At 57.1% G+C, this 14,224-nt stretch overlaps 2 protein-coding genes across 2 annotated transcripts in view; both read right to left on the reverse strand.

Moving 5' to 3' along the window:
* The window catches only part of LOC140402854 (aminopeptidase Ey-like), a 325,234-nt gene extending 319,210 nt beyond the window's left edge, over window positions 1–6,024 (reverse strand). Inside the window, exon 1 of the mRNA XM_072490479.1 lies at window positions 5,507–6,024. Within this exon, the coding sequence (XP_072346580.1) occupies window positions 5,507–6,024 (518 nt within the window). The remainder of the gene's footprint in view (window positions 1–5,506) is intronic.
* The window catches only part of LOC140402849 (NAD(P)H-hydrate epimerase-like), a 923,606-nt gene extending 916,561 nt beyond the window's left edge, over window positions 1–7,045 (reverse strand). The window contains exon 1 of the mRNA XM_072490473.1: window positions 7,026–7,045. The gene's annotated coding sequence lies outside the window, so the exon portion shown is untranslated. The remainder of the gene's footprint in view (window positions 1–7,025) is intronic.
* Between the last annotated feature and the right edge of the window lie 7,179 nt (window positions 7,046–14,224).

Below are 14,224 nucleotides of genomic sequence, written 5' to 3' on the forward strand. Positions count from 1 at the left end.
GTTGGGGCTGGAGGAGGTTACAGAGATAGGGAGGGGATGTAGGGGCTGGAGGAGGTTACAGAGATAGGGAGGGGGTGTAGGGGCTGGAGGAGGTTACAGAGATAGGGAGGGGGTGTAGGGACTGGAGGAGGTTACAGAGATAGGGAGGGGGTGTAGGGGCTGGAGGAGGTTACAGAGGTATGGAGGGGGTGTAGGAGCTGGAGGAGGTTACAGAGATAGGGAGGGGGTGTAGGGGCTGGAGGAGGTTACAGAGATAGGGAGGGGGTGTAGGGGCTGGAGGAGGTTACAGAGATAGGGAGGGGGTGTTGGGGCTGGAGGAGGTTACAGAGATAGGGAGGGGGTGTCGGGGCTGGAGGAGGTTACAGAGATAGGGAGGGGGTGTAGGGGCTGGAGGAGGTTACAGAGATAGGGAGGGGGTGTAGGGGCTGGAGGAGGTTACAGAGATAGGGAGGGGGTGTAGGAGCTGGAGGAGGTTACAGAGATAGGGAGGGGGTGTAGGAGCTGGAGGAGGTTACAGAGATAGGGAGGGGGTGTAGGAGCTGGAGGAGGTTACAGAGATAGGGAGGGGGTGTAGGAGCTGGAGGAGGTTACAGAGATAGGGAGGGGGTGTCGGGGCTGGAGGAGGTCACAGAGATAGGGAGGGGGTGTAGGGGCTGGAGGAGGTTACAGAGATAGGGAGGGGGTGGAGGGGCTGGAGGAGGTCACAGAGATAGGGAGGGGGTGTAGGGGCTGGAGGAGGTCACAGAGATAGGGAGGGGGGTGTCGGGGCTGGGGGAGGTTACAGACATAGGGAGGGGTGTAGGGGCTGGAGGAGGTCACAGAGATAGGGAGGGGGTGTAGGGGCTGTAGGAGGTTACAGAGATAGGGAGGGGGAGTAGGGGCTGGAGGAGGTTACAGAGATGGGGAGGGGGTGTAGGGGCTGGAGGAGGTTACAGAGATAGGGAGGGGGTGTAGGAGCTGGAGGAGGTTACAGAGATAGGGAGGGGGTGTAGGAGCTGGAGGAGGTTACAGAGATAGGGAGGGGGTGTAGGAGCTGGAGGAGGTTACAGAGATAGGGAGGGGGTGTAGGAGCTGGAGGAGGTTACAGAGATAGGGAGGGGGTGTAGGAGCTGGAGGAGGTTACAGAGATAGGGAGGGGGTGTCGGGGCTGGAGGAGGTCACAGAGATAGGGAGGGGGTGTAGGGGCTGGAGGAGGTTACAGAGATAGGGAGGGGGTGGAGGGGCTGGAGGAGGTCACAGAGATAGGGAGGGGGTGTAGGGGCTGGAGGAGGTCACAGAGATAGGGAAGGGGTGTAGGGGCTGGAGGAGGTCACAGAGATAGGGAGGGGGTGTAGGGGCTGGAGGAGGTTACAGAAATAGGGAGGGGGTGTTGGGGCTGGAGGAGGTTACAGAGATAGGGAGGGGGTGTAGGGGCTGGAGGAGGTTACAGAGATAGGGAGGGGGTGTAGGGGCTGGAGGAGGTTACAGAGATAGGGAGGGGGTGTAGGAGCTGGAGGAGGTTACAGAGATAGGGAGGGGGTGTCGGGGCTGGAGGAGGTCACAGAGATAGGGAGGGGGTGTAGGGGCTGGAGGAGGTTACAGAGATAGGGAGGGGGTGGAGGGGCTGGAGGAGGTCACAGAGATAGGGAGGGGGTGTAGGGGCTGGAGGAGGTCACAGAGATAGGGAGCGGGTGTAGGGGCTGGAGGAGGTCACAGAGATAGGGAGGGGGTGTAGGGGCTGGAGGGAGGTTACAGAGATGGGGAGGGGGTGTAGGGGCTGGAGGAGGTTACAGAGATAGGGAGGGGGTGTAGGAGCTGGAGGAGGTTACAGAGATGGGGAGGGGGTGTAGGGGCTGGAGGAGGTTACAGAGATAGGGAGGGGGTGTAGGAGCTGGAGGAGGTTACAGAGATAGGGAGGGGGTGTAGGAGCTGGAGGAGGTTACAGAGATAGGGAGGGGGTGTAGGAGCTGGAGGAGGTTACAGAGATAGGGAGGGGGTGTAGGAGCTGGAGGAGGTTACAGAGATAGGGAGGGGGTGTAGGAGCTGGAGGAGGTTACAGAGATAGGGAGGGGGTGTCGGGGCTGGAGGAGGTCACAGAGATAGGGAGGGGGTGTAGGGGCTGGAGGAGGTTACAGAGATAGGGAGGGGGTGGAGGGGCTGGAGGAGGTCACAGAGATAGGGAGGGGGTGTAGGGGCTGGAGGAGGTCACAGAGATAGGGAGGGGGTGTAGGGGCTGGAGGAGGTCACAGAGATAGGGAGGGGGTGTAGGGGCTGGAGGAGGTTACAGAAATAGGGAGGGGGTGTTGGGGCTGGAGGAGGTTACAGAGATAGGGAGGGGGTGTAGGGGCTGGAGGAGGTTACAGAGATAGGGAGGGGGTGTAGGGGCTGGAGGAGGTTACAGAGATAGGGAGGGGGTGTAGGAGCTGGAGGAGGTTACAGAGATAGGGAGGGGGTGTCGGGGCTGGAGGAGGTCACAGAGATAGGGAGGGGGTGTAGGGGCTGGAGGAGGTTACAGAGATAGGGAGGGGGTGGAGGGGCTGGAGGAGGTCACAGAGATAGGGAGGGGGTGTAGGGGCTGGAGGAGGTCACAGAGATAGGGAGGGGGTGTAGGGGCTGGAGGAGGTCACAGAGATAGGGAGGGGGTGTAGGGGCTGGAGGAGGTTACAGAAATAGGGAGGGGGTGTTGGGGCTGGAGGAGGTTACAGAGATAGGGAGGGGGTGTAGGGGCTGGAGGAGGTTACAGAGATAGGGAGGGGGTGTAGGGGCTGGAGGAGGTCACAGAGATAGGGAGGGGGTGTAGGGGCTGGAGGAGGTTACAGAAATAGGGAGGGGGTGTTGGGGCTGGAGGAGGTTACAGAGATAGGGAGGGGGTGTAGGGGCTGGAGGAGGTTACAGAGATAGGGAGGGGGTGTAGGTGCTGGAGGAGGCTACAGAGATAGGGAGGGGGTGTAGGGGCTGGAGGAAGTTACAGAGATAGGGAGGGGGGTGTAGGGGCAGGAGGAGGTTACAGAGATAGGGAGGGGGTGTAGGAGCTGGAGGAGATTACAGAGATAGGGAGGGGGTGTAGGGGCGGGAGGAAGTTACAGAGATAGGGAGGGAAGAAGGGGCTGGAGGAGTTACAGAGATAGGGAGGGGGTGTAGGGGCTGGAGGAGTTACAGAGATAGGGAGGGGGTGTAGGGGCTGGAGGAGGTTACAGAGATAGGGAGGGGGGTGTAGGGGCTGGAGGAGGTTACAGAGATAGGGAGGGGGTGTAGGGGCTGGAGGTTACAGAGATAGGGAGGGGGTGTAGGGGCTGGAGGAGGTTACAGAGATAGGGAGGGGGTGTAGGGGCTGGAGGAGTTACAGAGATAGGGAGGGGGTGTCGAGGCTGGAGGAGGTTACAGAGATAGGGAGGGGGTGTAGGGGCTGGAGGAGGTTACAGAGATAGGGAGGGGGTGTAGGGGCTGGAGGAGGTTACAGTGATAGGGAGGGGGTGTAGGGGCTGGAGGAGGTTACAAAGATAGGGAGGGGGTGTAGTGGCTGGAGGAGGTTACAGAGATAGGGAGGGGGGTGTAGGGGCAGGAGGAGGTTACAGAGATAGGGAGGGGGTGTAGGAGCTGGAGGAGATTACAGAGATAGGGAGGGGGTGTAGGGGCTGGAGGAGATTACAGAGATAGGGGGGGGTGTAGGGGCTGGAGGAGGTTACAGAGATAGGGAGGGGGTGTAGGGGCTGGAGGAGGTTACAGAGATAGGGAGGGGGTGTAGGAGCTGGAGGAGATTACAGAGATAGGGAGGAGGTATAGGGGCTGGAGGAGGTTACAGAGATAGGGAGGGGGTGTAGGGGCTGGAGGAGGTTACAGAGATAGGGAGGGGGTGTAGGGGCTGGAGGAGGTTACAGAGATAGGGAGGGGGTGTAGGGGCTGGAGGAGGCTACAGAGATAGGGAGGGGGTGTAGGGGCTGGAGGAAGTTACAGAGATAGGGAGGGGGGGTGTAGGGGCAGGAGGAGGTTACAGAGATAGGGAGGGGGTGTAGGAGCTGGAGGAGATTACAGAGATAGGGAGAGGGTGTAGGGGCTGGAGGAGGTTACAGAGATAGGGAGGGAAGTAGGGGCTGGAGGAGTTACAGAGATAGGGAGGGGGTGTAGGGGCTGGAGGAGTTACAGAGATAGGGAGGGGGTGTAGGGGCTGGAGGAGGTTACAGAGATAGGGAGGGGGGTGTAGGGGCTGGAGGAGGTTACAGAGATAGGGAGGGGGTGTAGGGGCTGGAGGTTACAGAGATAGGGAGGGGGTGTAGGGGCTGGAGGAGGTTACAGAGATAGGGAGGGGGTGTAGGGGCTGGAGGAGTTACAGAGATAGGGAGGGGGTGTCGAGGCTGGAGGAGGTTACAGAGATAGGGAGGGGGTGTAGGGGCTGGAGGAGGTTACAGAGATAGGGAGGGGGTGTAGGGGCTGGAGGAGGTTACAGAGTTAGGGAGGGGGTGTAGGGGCTGGAGGAGGTTACAGAGATAGGGAGGGGGCGTAGTGGCTGGAGGAGGTTACAGAGATAGGGAGGGGGGTGTAGGGGCAGGAGGAGGTTACAGAGATAGGGAGGGGGTGTAGGAGCTGGAGGAGATTATGGAGATAGGGAGGGGGTGTAGGGGCTGGAGGAGATTACAGAGATAGAGAGGGGGTGTAGGGGCTGGAGGAGGTTACAGAGATAGGGAGGGGGTGTAGGGGCTGGAGGAGGTTACAGAGATAGGGAGGGGGTGTAGGAGCTGGAGGAGATTACAGAGATAGGGAGGAGGTATAGGGGCTGGAGGAGGTTACAGAGATAGGGAGGGGGTGTAGGGGCTGGAGGAGGTTACAGAGATAGGGAGGGGGTGTAGGGGCTGGAGGAGGTTACAGAGATAGGGAGGGCGTGTCGGGGCTGGAGGAGGTTACAGAGATAGGGAGGGCGTGTCGGGGCTGGAGGAGGTTACAGAGATAGGGAGGGGGTGTAGTGGCTGGAGGAGGTTACAGAGATAGGGAGGGGGTGTAGTGGCTGGAGGAGGTTACAGAGATGGGGAGGGGGTGTAGAGGCAGGAGGAGGTTACAGAGATGGGGAGGGGGTGTAGTGGCTGGGGAGGTTACAGAGATGGGGAGTGGGTGTAGGGGGTGGAGGAGGTTACAGAGATGGGGAGTGGGTGTAGGGGGTGGAGGAGGTTACAGAGATGGGGAGGGGGTGTAGAGGCTGGAGGAGGTTACAGAGATGGGGAGGGGGTGTAGTGGCTGGAGGAGGTTACAGAGATGGGGAGGGGGTGTAGGGGGTGGAGGAGGTTACAGAGATAGGGAGGGGGTGTCGGGGCTGGAGGAGGTTACAGAGATAGGGAGGGGGTGTAGGGGCTGGAGGAGGTTACAGAGATAGGGAGGGGGTGTCGGGGCTGGAGGAGGTTACAGAGATAGGGAGGGAGTGTAGGGGATGGAGCAGGTTACAGAGATAGGGAGGGGGTGTAGGAGGTGACAGAAACAGGGAGGCTTTTTCAGTTGCTCCCAGTTGGGCCGCTTTGCACGAGGAGATATGGTCGCTTACTTTGCTGTGCCAGCTTCCTCATACTCGGCCCTGTACAGGCCCACCAGCTCGTCAGTCAGCTCGCCGTGAAAGGCCGTTTGCAGCGTGTAGGTCTTGCCTTTCTGGAGAGGGCTCTTGAGGAACAGCACCAAATACTCGTGTCTCTTCTCCTCCAGGAGGCTGGTGATGACGGTGGTTGTGTTGTCCACGCTGGACACCCGCAGGGGTTCAGTGTAGTTGAGCATCTTGCTGTGGATGACGATGACATCGGTGGTGCCCAGGCACCGGAAGGTGACGCTCGACCTGCCGTGGAAGAAGTAGAGGCCCGAGGAGCTCTCTCGGAAGAGCCAAGGCCAGAGTTCCACCTCGTAGCTGACGGGGCTGAGGGTGCGGGGCAGGTAGGGGGACTTCCAGTGCCTCTGGTCGGGGTCCGCGTCCTGGGCCGGTAGGCCCCATGTAAGCCGCTTGCCCAGCGAGGCCTGGGCCGTGACGACGAGGCCTAGCAGAGCCAAGGCCTTCCCAATCCACGCCGTTACCATGGCCGCTGCAAAGACCACCACACCCGGTGAGCGATTGATAGCAAAACCAGGACGGGCCCCCCTCCCTCCCAACCCCCTCCCCTCCCCCCCATCCCCACAACCTGGTGATGCCCCTCCCAACCCCCCGCCCCCTCCCCACCCCCCCTCCCCATGTCACAATGGTACGGTTCTGCATGTGACCTTCCGCCGGCCTTCATTGGACGAGGGGCCTGTGGGGGTCACAATGGACGACACGCCCACCTCCCGCCGGACATCGCCAGGGGCTCGGCCTTCCGCCGTTGCCAGGGCCGGTGTTCCGCAGGGAGTTCCCTCCGACCTCCTGCCGAGGGGGCGGGGGGGACCCACCAACAGCGATCCGATAGGCGACGAGGAGCGAGAGCGCGAGCAATCCAACTGAGACACACTAATCCGCGTCCTTCTCGTTATATCGGTTGTGGGATAAATGTTGGACCTCAGCACACCGAGGGGAACTGTCACTAACCCCGCATCCCAGCCCCAACCCCACATACTCTTCCTCCAATAACGGCCATGGGATATTCCTCATCCAACCCCGAGGTACTGACTCTACTGACCCTCTGACAGTGCGGCGCTCCCTCAATACTGACCCTCCGACAGTGCGGCGCTCCCTCAATACTGACCCTCCGACAGTGCGGCGCTACCTCAGAACTGACCCTCCGTCAGTGCGGCGCTCCCTCAATACTGACCTTCCGACAGTGCGGCGCACCCTCAGTACTGACCCTCCAACAGTGCGGCGCTCCCTCAGTACTGACCCTCTGACAGTGCGGCGCTCCCTCAGCACTGATCCTCCAACAGTGCGGCGCTCCCTCAGCACTGACCCTCCGACAGTGCGGCGCTCCCTCAGTACTGACCCTCCGACAGTGCGGCGCTCCCTCAGTACTGACCCTCTGACAGTGCGGCGCTCCCTCAGCACTGACCCTCCGACAGTGCGGCATTCCCTCAGTACTGACACACCGACAGTGCGGCGCTCCCTCAGCACTGACCCTCCGACAGTGCGGCGCTCCCTCAGCACTGACACACCGACAGTGCGGCATTCCCTCAGTACTGACCCTCCGACAGTGCGGCGCTCCCTCAGTACTGACCCTCCGACAGTGCGGTGCTCCCTCAGTACAGACCGTCCCACAGTGCGGCGCTCCCTCAATACTGACCCTCCGACAGTGCGGCGCTACCTCAGAACTGACCCTCCGTCAGTGCGGCGCTCCCTCAATACTGACCTTCCGACAGTGCGGCGCTCCCTCAGTACTGACCCTCTGACAGTGCGGCGCTCCCTCAGTACTGACCCTCCGACAGTGCGGCGCTCCCTCAGTACTGACCCTCCGACAGTGCGGCGCTCCCTCAGTACTGACCCTCCGACAGTGCGGCGCTCCCTCAGTACTGACCCTCCGACAGTGCGGCGCTCCCTCAGTACTGACCCTCCGACAGTGCGGCGCTCCCTCAGTACTGACCCTCCCACAGTGCGGTGCCCCCTCAGTACTGACCCTCCCACAGTGCGGCGCTCCCTCAGTACTGACCCTCCGACAGTGCGTTGCTCCCTCAGTACTGACCCTCCGACAGTGCGGCGCTCCCTCAGTACTGACCCTCCGACAGTGCGGCGCTCCCTCAGTACTGACCCTCCCATAGTGCGTTGCTCCCTCAGTACTGACCCTCCCACAGTGCGGTGCTCCCTCAGTACTGACCCTCCGAAAGTGCGGTGCTCCCTCAACACTGACCCTCCGACAGTGCGGTGCTCCCTCAGTACTGACCGTCGGTTTTGTGAAGGGGAGGTCGTGTCTCACTAACTTGATAGAGTTTTTCGAGGAGGTCACTAAGATGATTGATGCAGGTAGGGCAGTAGATGTTGTCTATATGGACTTCAGTAAGGCCTTTGACAAGGTCCCTCATGGTAGACTAGTACAAAAGGTGAAGTCACACGGGATCAGGGGTGAACTGGCAAGGTGGATACAGAACTGGCTAGGCCATAGAAGGCAGAGAGTAGCAATGGAAGGATGCTTTTCTAATTGGAGGGCTGTGACCAGTGGTGTTCCACAGGGATCAGTGCTGGGACCTTTGCTCTTTGTAGTATATATAAATGATTTGGAGGAAAATGTAACTGGTCTGATTAGTAAGTTTGCAGACGACACAAAGGTTGGTGGAATTGCGGATAGCGATGAGGACTGTCGGAGGATACAGCAGGATTTAGATTGTCTGGAGACTTGGGCGGAGAGATGGCAGATGGAGTTTAACCTGGACAAATGTGAGGTAATGCATTTTGGAAGGGCTAATGCAGGTAGGGAATATACAGTGAATGGTAGAACCCTCAAGAGTATTGAAAGTCAAAGAGATCTAGGAGTACAGGTCCACAGATCACTGAAAGGGGCTACACAGGTGGAGAAGGTAGTCAAGAAGGCATACGGCATGCTTGCCTTCATTGGCCGGGGCATTGAGTATAAGAATTGGCAAGTCATGTTGCAGCTGTATAGAACCTTAGTTAGGCCACACTTGGAGTATAGTGTTCAATTCTGGTCGCCACACTACCAGAAGGATGTGGAGGCTTTAGAGAGGGTGCAGAAGAGATTTACCAGAATGTTGCCTGGTATGGAGGGCATAAGCTATGAGGAGCGATTGAATAAACTCGGTTTGTTCTCACTGGAACGAAGGAGGTTGAGGGGCGACCTGATAGAGGTATACAAAATTATGAGGGGCATAGACAGAGTGGATAGTCAGAGGCTTTTCCCCAGGGTAGAGGGGTCAATTACTAGGGGGCATAGGTTTAAGGTGAGAGGGGCAAGGTTTAGAGTAGATGTACGAGGCAAGTTTTTTACGCAGAGGGTAGTGGGTGCCTGGAACTCACTACCGGAGGAGGTAGTGGAGGCAGGGACGATAGGGACATTTAAGGGGCATCTTGACAAATATATGAATAGGATGGGAATAGAAGGATACGAACCCAGGAAGTGTAGGAGATTGTAGTTTAGTCGGGCAGTATGGTCGGCACGGGCTTGGAGGGCCGAAGGGCCTGTTCCTGTGCTGTACATTTCTTTGTTCTTTGTTCTTTGTCCCACAGTGCGGCGCTCCCTCAGTACTGACCCTCCGACAGGGTGGCGCTCCCTCAGTACTGACCCTCTGACACTGCGGCGCTCCCTCAGCACTGACCCTCTGATAGTGCGGCGTTCCCTCAGTACTGACCCTCCGACAGTGGGGTGCTCCCACAGTACTGACCCTCCGACAGTGCGGCGCTCCCTCAGTACTGACCCTCCGACAGTGCGGCGCTCCCTCAGTACGGACTGTCTGACAGTGCGGCGCTACCTCAGTACTGACCCTCTCACAGTGCGGCGCTCCCTCAGAATTGATCCTCCGACAGTGCGGCACTCCCTCAGTACTGACCCTCCCACAGTGCGGTGCTCCCTCAGTACTGACCCTCCCACAGTGCTGCGCTCCCTCAGTACTGACCCTCCCACAGTGCGGCGCTCCCTCAGTACTGATCCTCCGACAGTGCGGCGCTCCCTCAGTACTGACCCTCCCATAGTGCGGCACTCCCTCAGTTCTGACCCTCCAACAGTGCAGCACTCCCTCAGTACTGACCTTCTGACAGTGCGGCGCTCCCTCAGTACTGACCCTCTGACAGTGCGGCGCTCCCTCAGTACTGACCCTGCCACAGTGCGGCGCTCCCTCAGTACTGACCCTCCCACAGTGCTGCGCTCCCTCAGTACTGACCCTCCCACACTGCGGTGATCCCTCAGTACTGACCCTCCGACAGTGCGGTGCTCCCTCAGTGTTGACCCTCCCACAGTGCGGCGCTCCCTCAGTACTGACCCTCCGACAGGGTGGCGCTCCCTCAGTACTGACCCTCTGACACTGCGGCGCTCCCTCAGCACTGACCCTCCAACAGGACGGCTCCCTCAGCACTGAACCTCTGATAGTGCGGCGCTCCCTCAGTAATGACCCTCCGACAGTGGGGTGCTCCCACAGTACTGACCCTCCGACAGTGCGGCGCTCCCTCAGTACTGACCCTCCGACAGTGCGGCGCTCCCTCAGTACGGACTGTCTGACAGTGCGGCGCTACCTCAGTACTGACCCTCTCACAGTGCGGCGCTCCCTCAGAATTGATCCTCCGACAGTGCGGCACTCCCTCAGTACTGACCCTCCCACAGTGCGGTGCTCCCTCAGTACTGACCCTCCCACAGTGCTGCGCTCCCTCAGTACTGACCCTCCCACAGTGCGGCGCTCCCTCAGTACTGATCCTCCGACAGTGCGGCGCTCCCTCAGTACTGACCCTCCCATAGTGCGGCACTCCCTCAGTTCTGACCCTCCGACAGTGCAGCACTCCCTCAGTACTGACCCTCTGACAGTGCGGCGCTCCCTCAGTACTGACCCTCTGACAGTGCGGCGCTCCCTCAGTACTGACCCTGCCACAGTGCGGCGCTCCCTCAGTACTGACCCTCCGACAGTGCGGTGCTCCCTCAGTACTGAATCATAGAATCATAGAATCATAGAAGTTTACAGCATGGAAACAGGCCCTTCGGCCCAACCAGTCCATGCCGCCCAGTTTTTACCATTAAGCTAGTCCCAGTTGCCCGCACTTGGCCCATAACCCTCTATACCCATCTTACCCATGTAACTATCAAAATGCTTTTTAAAAGACACAATTGTACCTGCCTCTACTACTACCTCCTGCATCCCATTCCAGACACTCACTACCCTCTGAGTGAAGAAATTGCCCCTCTGGGCCCTTCTGAATCTCTCCCCTCTCACCTTAAACCTATGCCCTCTAGTTTTAGACTCCCCTACCTTTGGGAAAAGATGTTGACTATCTACCTTATCTATGCCCCTCATTATTTTATAGACCTCTATAAGATCACCCCTAAGCCTCCTACGCTCCAGGGAAAAAAGTCCCAGTCTATCCAGCCTCTCCTTATAACTCAAACCGTCAAGTCCCGGCAACATCCTAGTAAATCTTTTCTGCACTCTTTCCAGTTTAATAATATCCTTTCTATAATAGGGTGACCAGAACTGCACACAGTATTCCAAGTGTGGCCGTACCAATGTCTTGTACAACTTCAACAAGACGTCCCAACTCCTGTATTCAATGTTCTGACCAATGAAACCAAGCATGCCGAATGCCTTCTTCACCACCCTGTCCACCTGCGACTCCACCTTCAAGGAGCTATGAACCTGTACTCCTAGATCTCTTTGTTCTATAACTCTCCCCAACGCCATACCATTAACTGAGTAGGTCCTGGCCTGATTCGATCGGCCAAAATGCATCACCTCACATTTATCTAAATTAAACTCCATCTGCCATTCGTCGGCCCACTGGCCTAATTGATCAAGATCCCGTTGCAATCCTAGATAACCTTCTTCACTATCCACTGTGCCACCAATCTTGGTGTCATCTGCAAACTTACTAACCATGCCTCCTAAATTCTCATCCAAATCATTAATATAAATCACAAATAACAGTGGACCCAGCACCGATCCCTGAGGCACACCACTGGTCACAGGCCTCCAGTTTGAAAAACAACCCTCTACAACCACCCTCTGCCTTCTGTCGTCCAGCCAATTTTGAATCCAATTGGCAACCTCACCCTGGATCCCGTGAGCTTTAACCTTCTGCAACAACCTACCATGCGGTACCTTGTCAAAGGCTTTGCTAAAGTCCATGTAGACAACGTCTACTGCACTGCCCTCATCTACCTTCTTGGTCACCCCCTCAAAAAATTCAATCAAATTTGTGAGACATGATTTTCCACGCACAAAGCCATGCTGACTGCCCCGAATCAGTCCTTGCCTCTCTAAATGCTTGTAGATCCTGTCTCTCAGAATACCTTCTAGCAACTTACCTACTACAGACGTTAGGCTCACCGGTCTGTAGTTCCCAGGCTTTTCCCTGCTGCCCTTCTTAAACAAGGGCACAACATTCGCCACTCTCCAATCTTCAGGCACCTCACCAGTGGCTGCCGATGATTCAAATATCTCGGTTAGGGGACCCGCAATTTCCTCCCTAGCCTCCCACAACATCCTGGGATACATTTCATCAGGTCCCGGGGATTTATCTACCTTGATGCGCTTTAAGACTTCCAGCACCTCCTCCTCTGTAATATGCACACTTCTCAAGACATCACTATTTATTTCCCTTAGTTTCCTAACATCCATGCCTTTCTCCACCGTGAATACCGATGAGAAATATTCATTCAGGATCTCACCCAACTCTTGTGGCTCTGCACATAGATGTCCTTGTTGATCCTTCAGAGGCCCTACTCTGTCCCTAGTTACTCTTTTCCCCTTTATGTATCTGTAGAATCTCTTTGGATTCTCCATTGCATTATTTGCCAAAGCAATTTCATGTCCCCTTTTTGCCCTCTTCAAGGGATCCACTTGATCCCAGTTGCTTATGTACGTCATATGCCTCCTTCTTCTTTTTGACCAGAGTCTCAATATCTCGAGTCATCCAGGGTTGCCTACTTCTACCAGCCTTACCCTTCACTCTAAAGGGAATGTGCTTACTCTGCACCCTGGTTAACACATTTTTAAAAGCCTCCCATTTACCAGCCGTCCCTTTGCCTGCCAATAGTCTCCCCCAATCTACCTCTGCAAGTTCCTGTCTGATACCATCAAAATTGGCCTTGCCCCAATGAAGAATTTTAACTCTTGGGCCAGACCTATCATTCTCCATAGCTATCTTAAAACTAATGGAGTTATGGTCACTTGTGCCAAAGTGATCCCTCACTAGCACTTCTGTCACTTGCCCTTCCTTATTTCCCAAGACGAGGTCAAGTTTTGCCCCCTCTCTAGTCGGTCCATCCACATACTGAATGAGAAATTCCTCCTGAATACACTCAACAAATTTCCCTCCATCCAAGCCCCTAATGCTATGGCTGTCCCAGTCAATGTTGGGAAAGTTAAAGTCCCCTACTACTACCACCCTATTATTCTTGCAGCTATCTGTAATCTCCTTACATATTTGCTCCTCAATTTCCCGCTGACTATTTGGGGGCCTGTAGTACAGTCCTATCAAGGTGATCTCTCCCTTCTTATTTTTCAGTTCCACCCATATAGACTCAGTGGGCGAACCCTCGGACATATCCCCTCTAAGTACTGCCGTGATGTTCTCCCTAATCAAAAACGCCACTCCCCCTCCTCTCTTACCTCCTGTTCTATCCTTTCTATAGCATCTGTACCCCGGAACATTGAGCTGCCAGTCCTGCCCCTCCCTTAGCCATGTTATAGTCATAGCTATAATATCCCAGTCCCATGTTCCCGTCCATGCCCTGAGTTCATCCGCTTTGCCCGTCAGGCCCCTTGCATTGAAATAAATGCAGTTTAATGTAGACCTTCCTTGCTCTCTGCCCTGCTTTCTCTGGTCATGCTTTACACACTCTCCCTTCCTGCCTTTTGTTTCTGTCCCCACTGACTTCCTACATCGGTTCCCATCCCCCTGGCACATTAGTTTAAACCCTCCCCAACTGCACTAGCAAATACTGACCCTCCGACAGTGTTGGGCTCCCTCAGTACTGACCCTCCGCCAGTGCGGCGCTCCCTCAGTCCTGACCTTCTGACAGTGCGGCACTCCCTCAGTACTGACCCATCCACAGTGCGGCGCTCCCTCAGTACTGACCCTCGGACAGTGCGGTGCTCCCTCAGTACTGACCCTCCCACAGTGCGGTGCTCCCTCAGTACTGACCCTCCCACAGTGCGGTGCTCCCTCAGTACTGACCCTGCCACAGTGCGGCGCTCCCTCAGTACTGACCCTCCGATAGTGTTGGGCTCCCTCAGTACTGACCCTCCGCCAGTGCGGCACTCCCTCAGTACTGACCCTCCGATAGTGCAGCGCTCCCTCAGTACTGACCCTCCGACAGTGTTGGGCTCCCTCAGTACTGACCCTACGACAATGTTGGGCTCCCTCAGTACTGACCCTCCGACAGTGCAGCACTCCCTCAGTACTGACCCTCCCACAGTGCAGCGCTCCCTCAGTACTGACCCTCCCACAGTGCGGCGCTCCCTCAGTACTGACCCTCCCACAGTGCGGTGCTCCCTCAGTACTGACCCTCCCACAGTGCGGTGCTCCCTCAGTACTGACCCTCCGACAGTGCGGCACTCCCCTCAGTACTGACCCACCGACAGTGCGGCACTCCCCTCAGCACTGACCCTCCCACAGTGCGGCACTCCCTCAGTACTGACCCTCCCACAGTGCGGCGCTCACTCAGTA

This window comes from Scyliorhinus torazame, chromosome 26 (assembly GCF_047496885.1).
Source record: "Scyliorhinus torazame isolate Kashiwa2021f chromosome 26, sScyTor2.1, whole genome shotgun sequence".
Taxonomy (NCBI): Eukaryota; Metazoa; Chordata; class Chondrichthyes; order Carcharhiniformes; family Scyliorhinidae; genus Scyliorhinus; species Scyliorhinus torazame.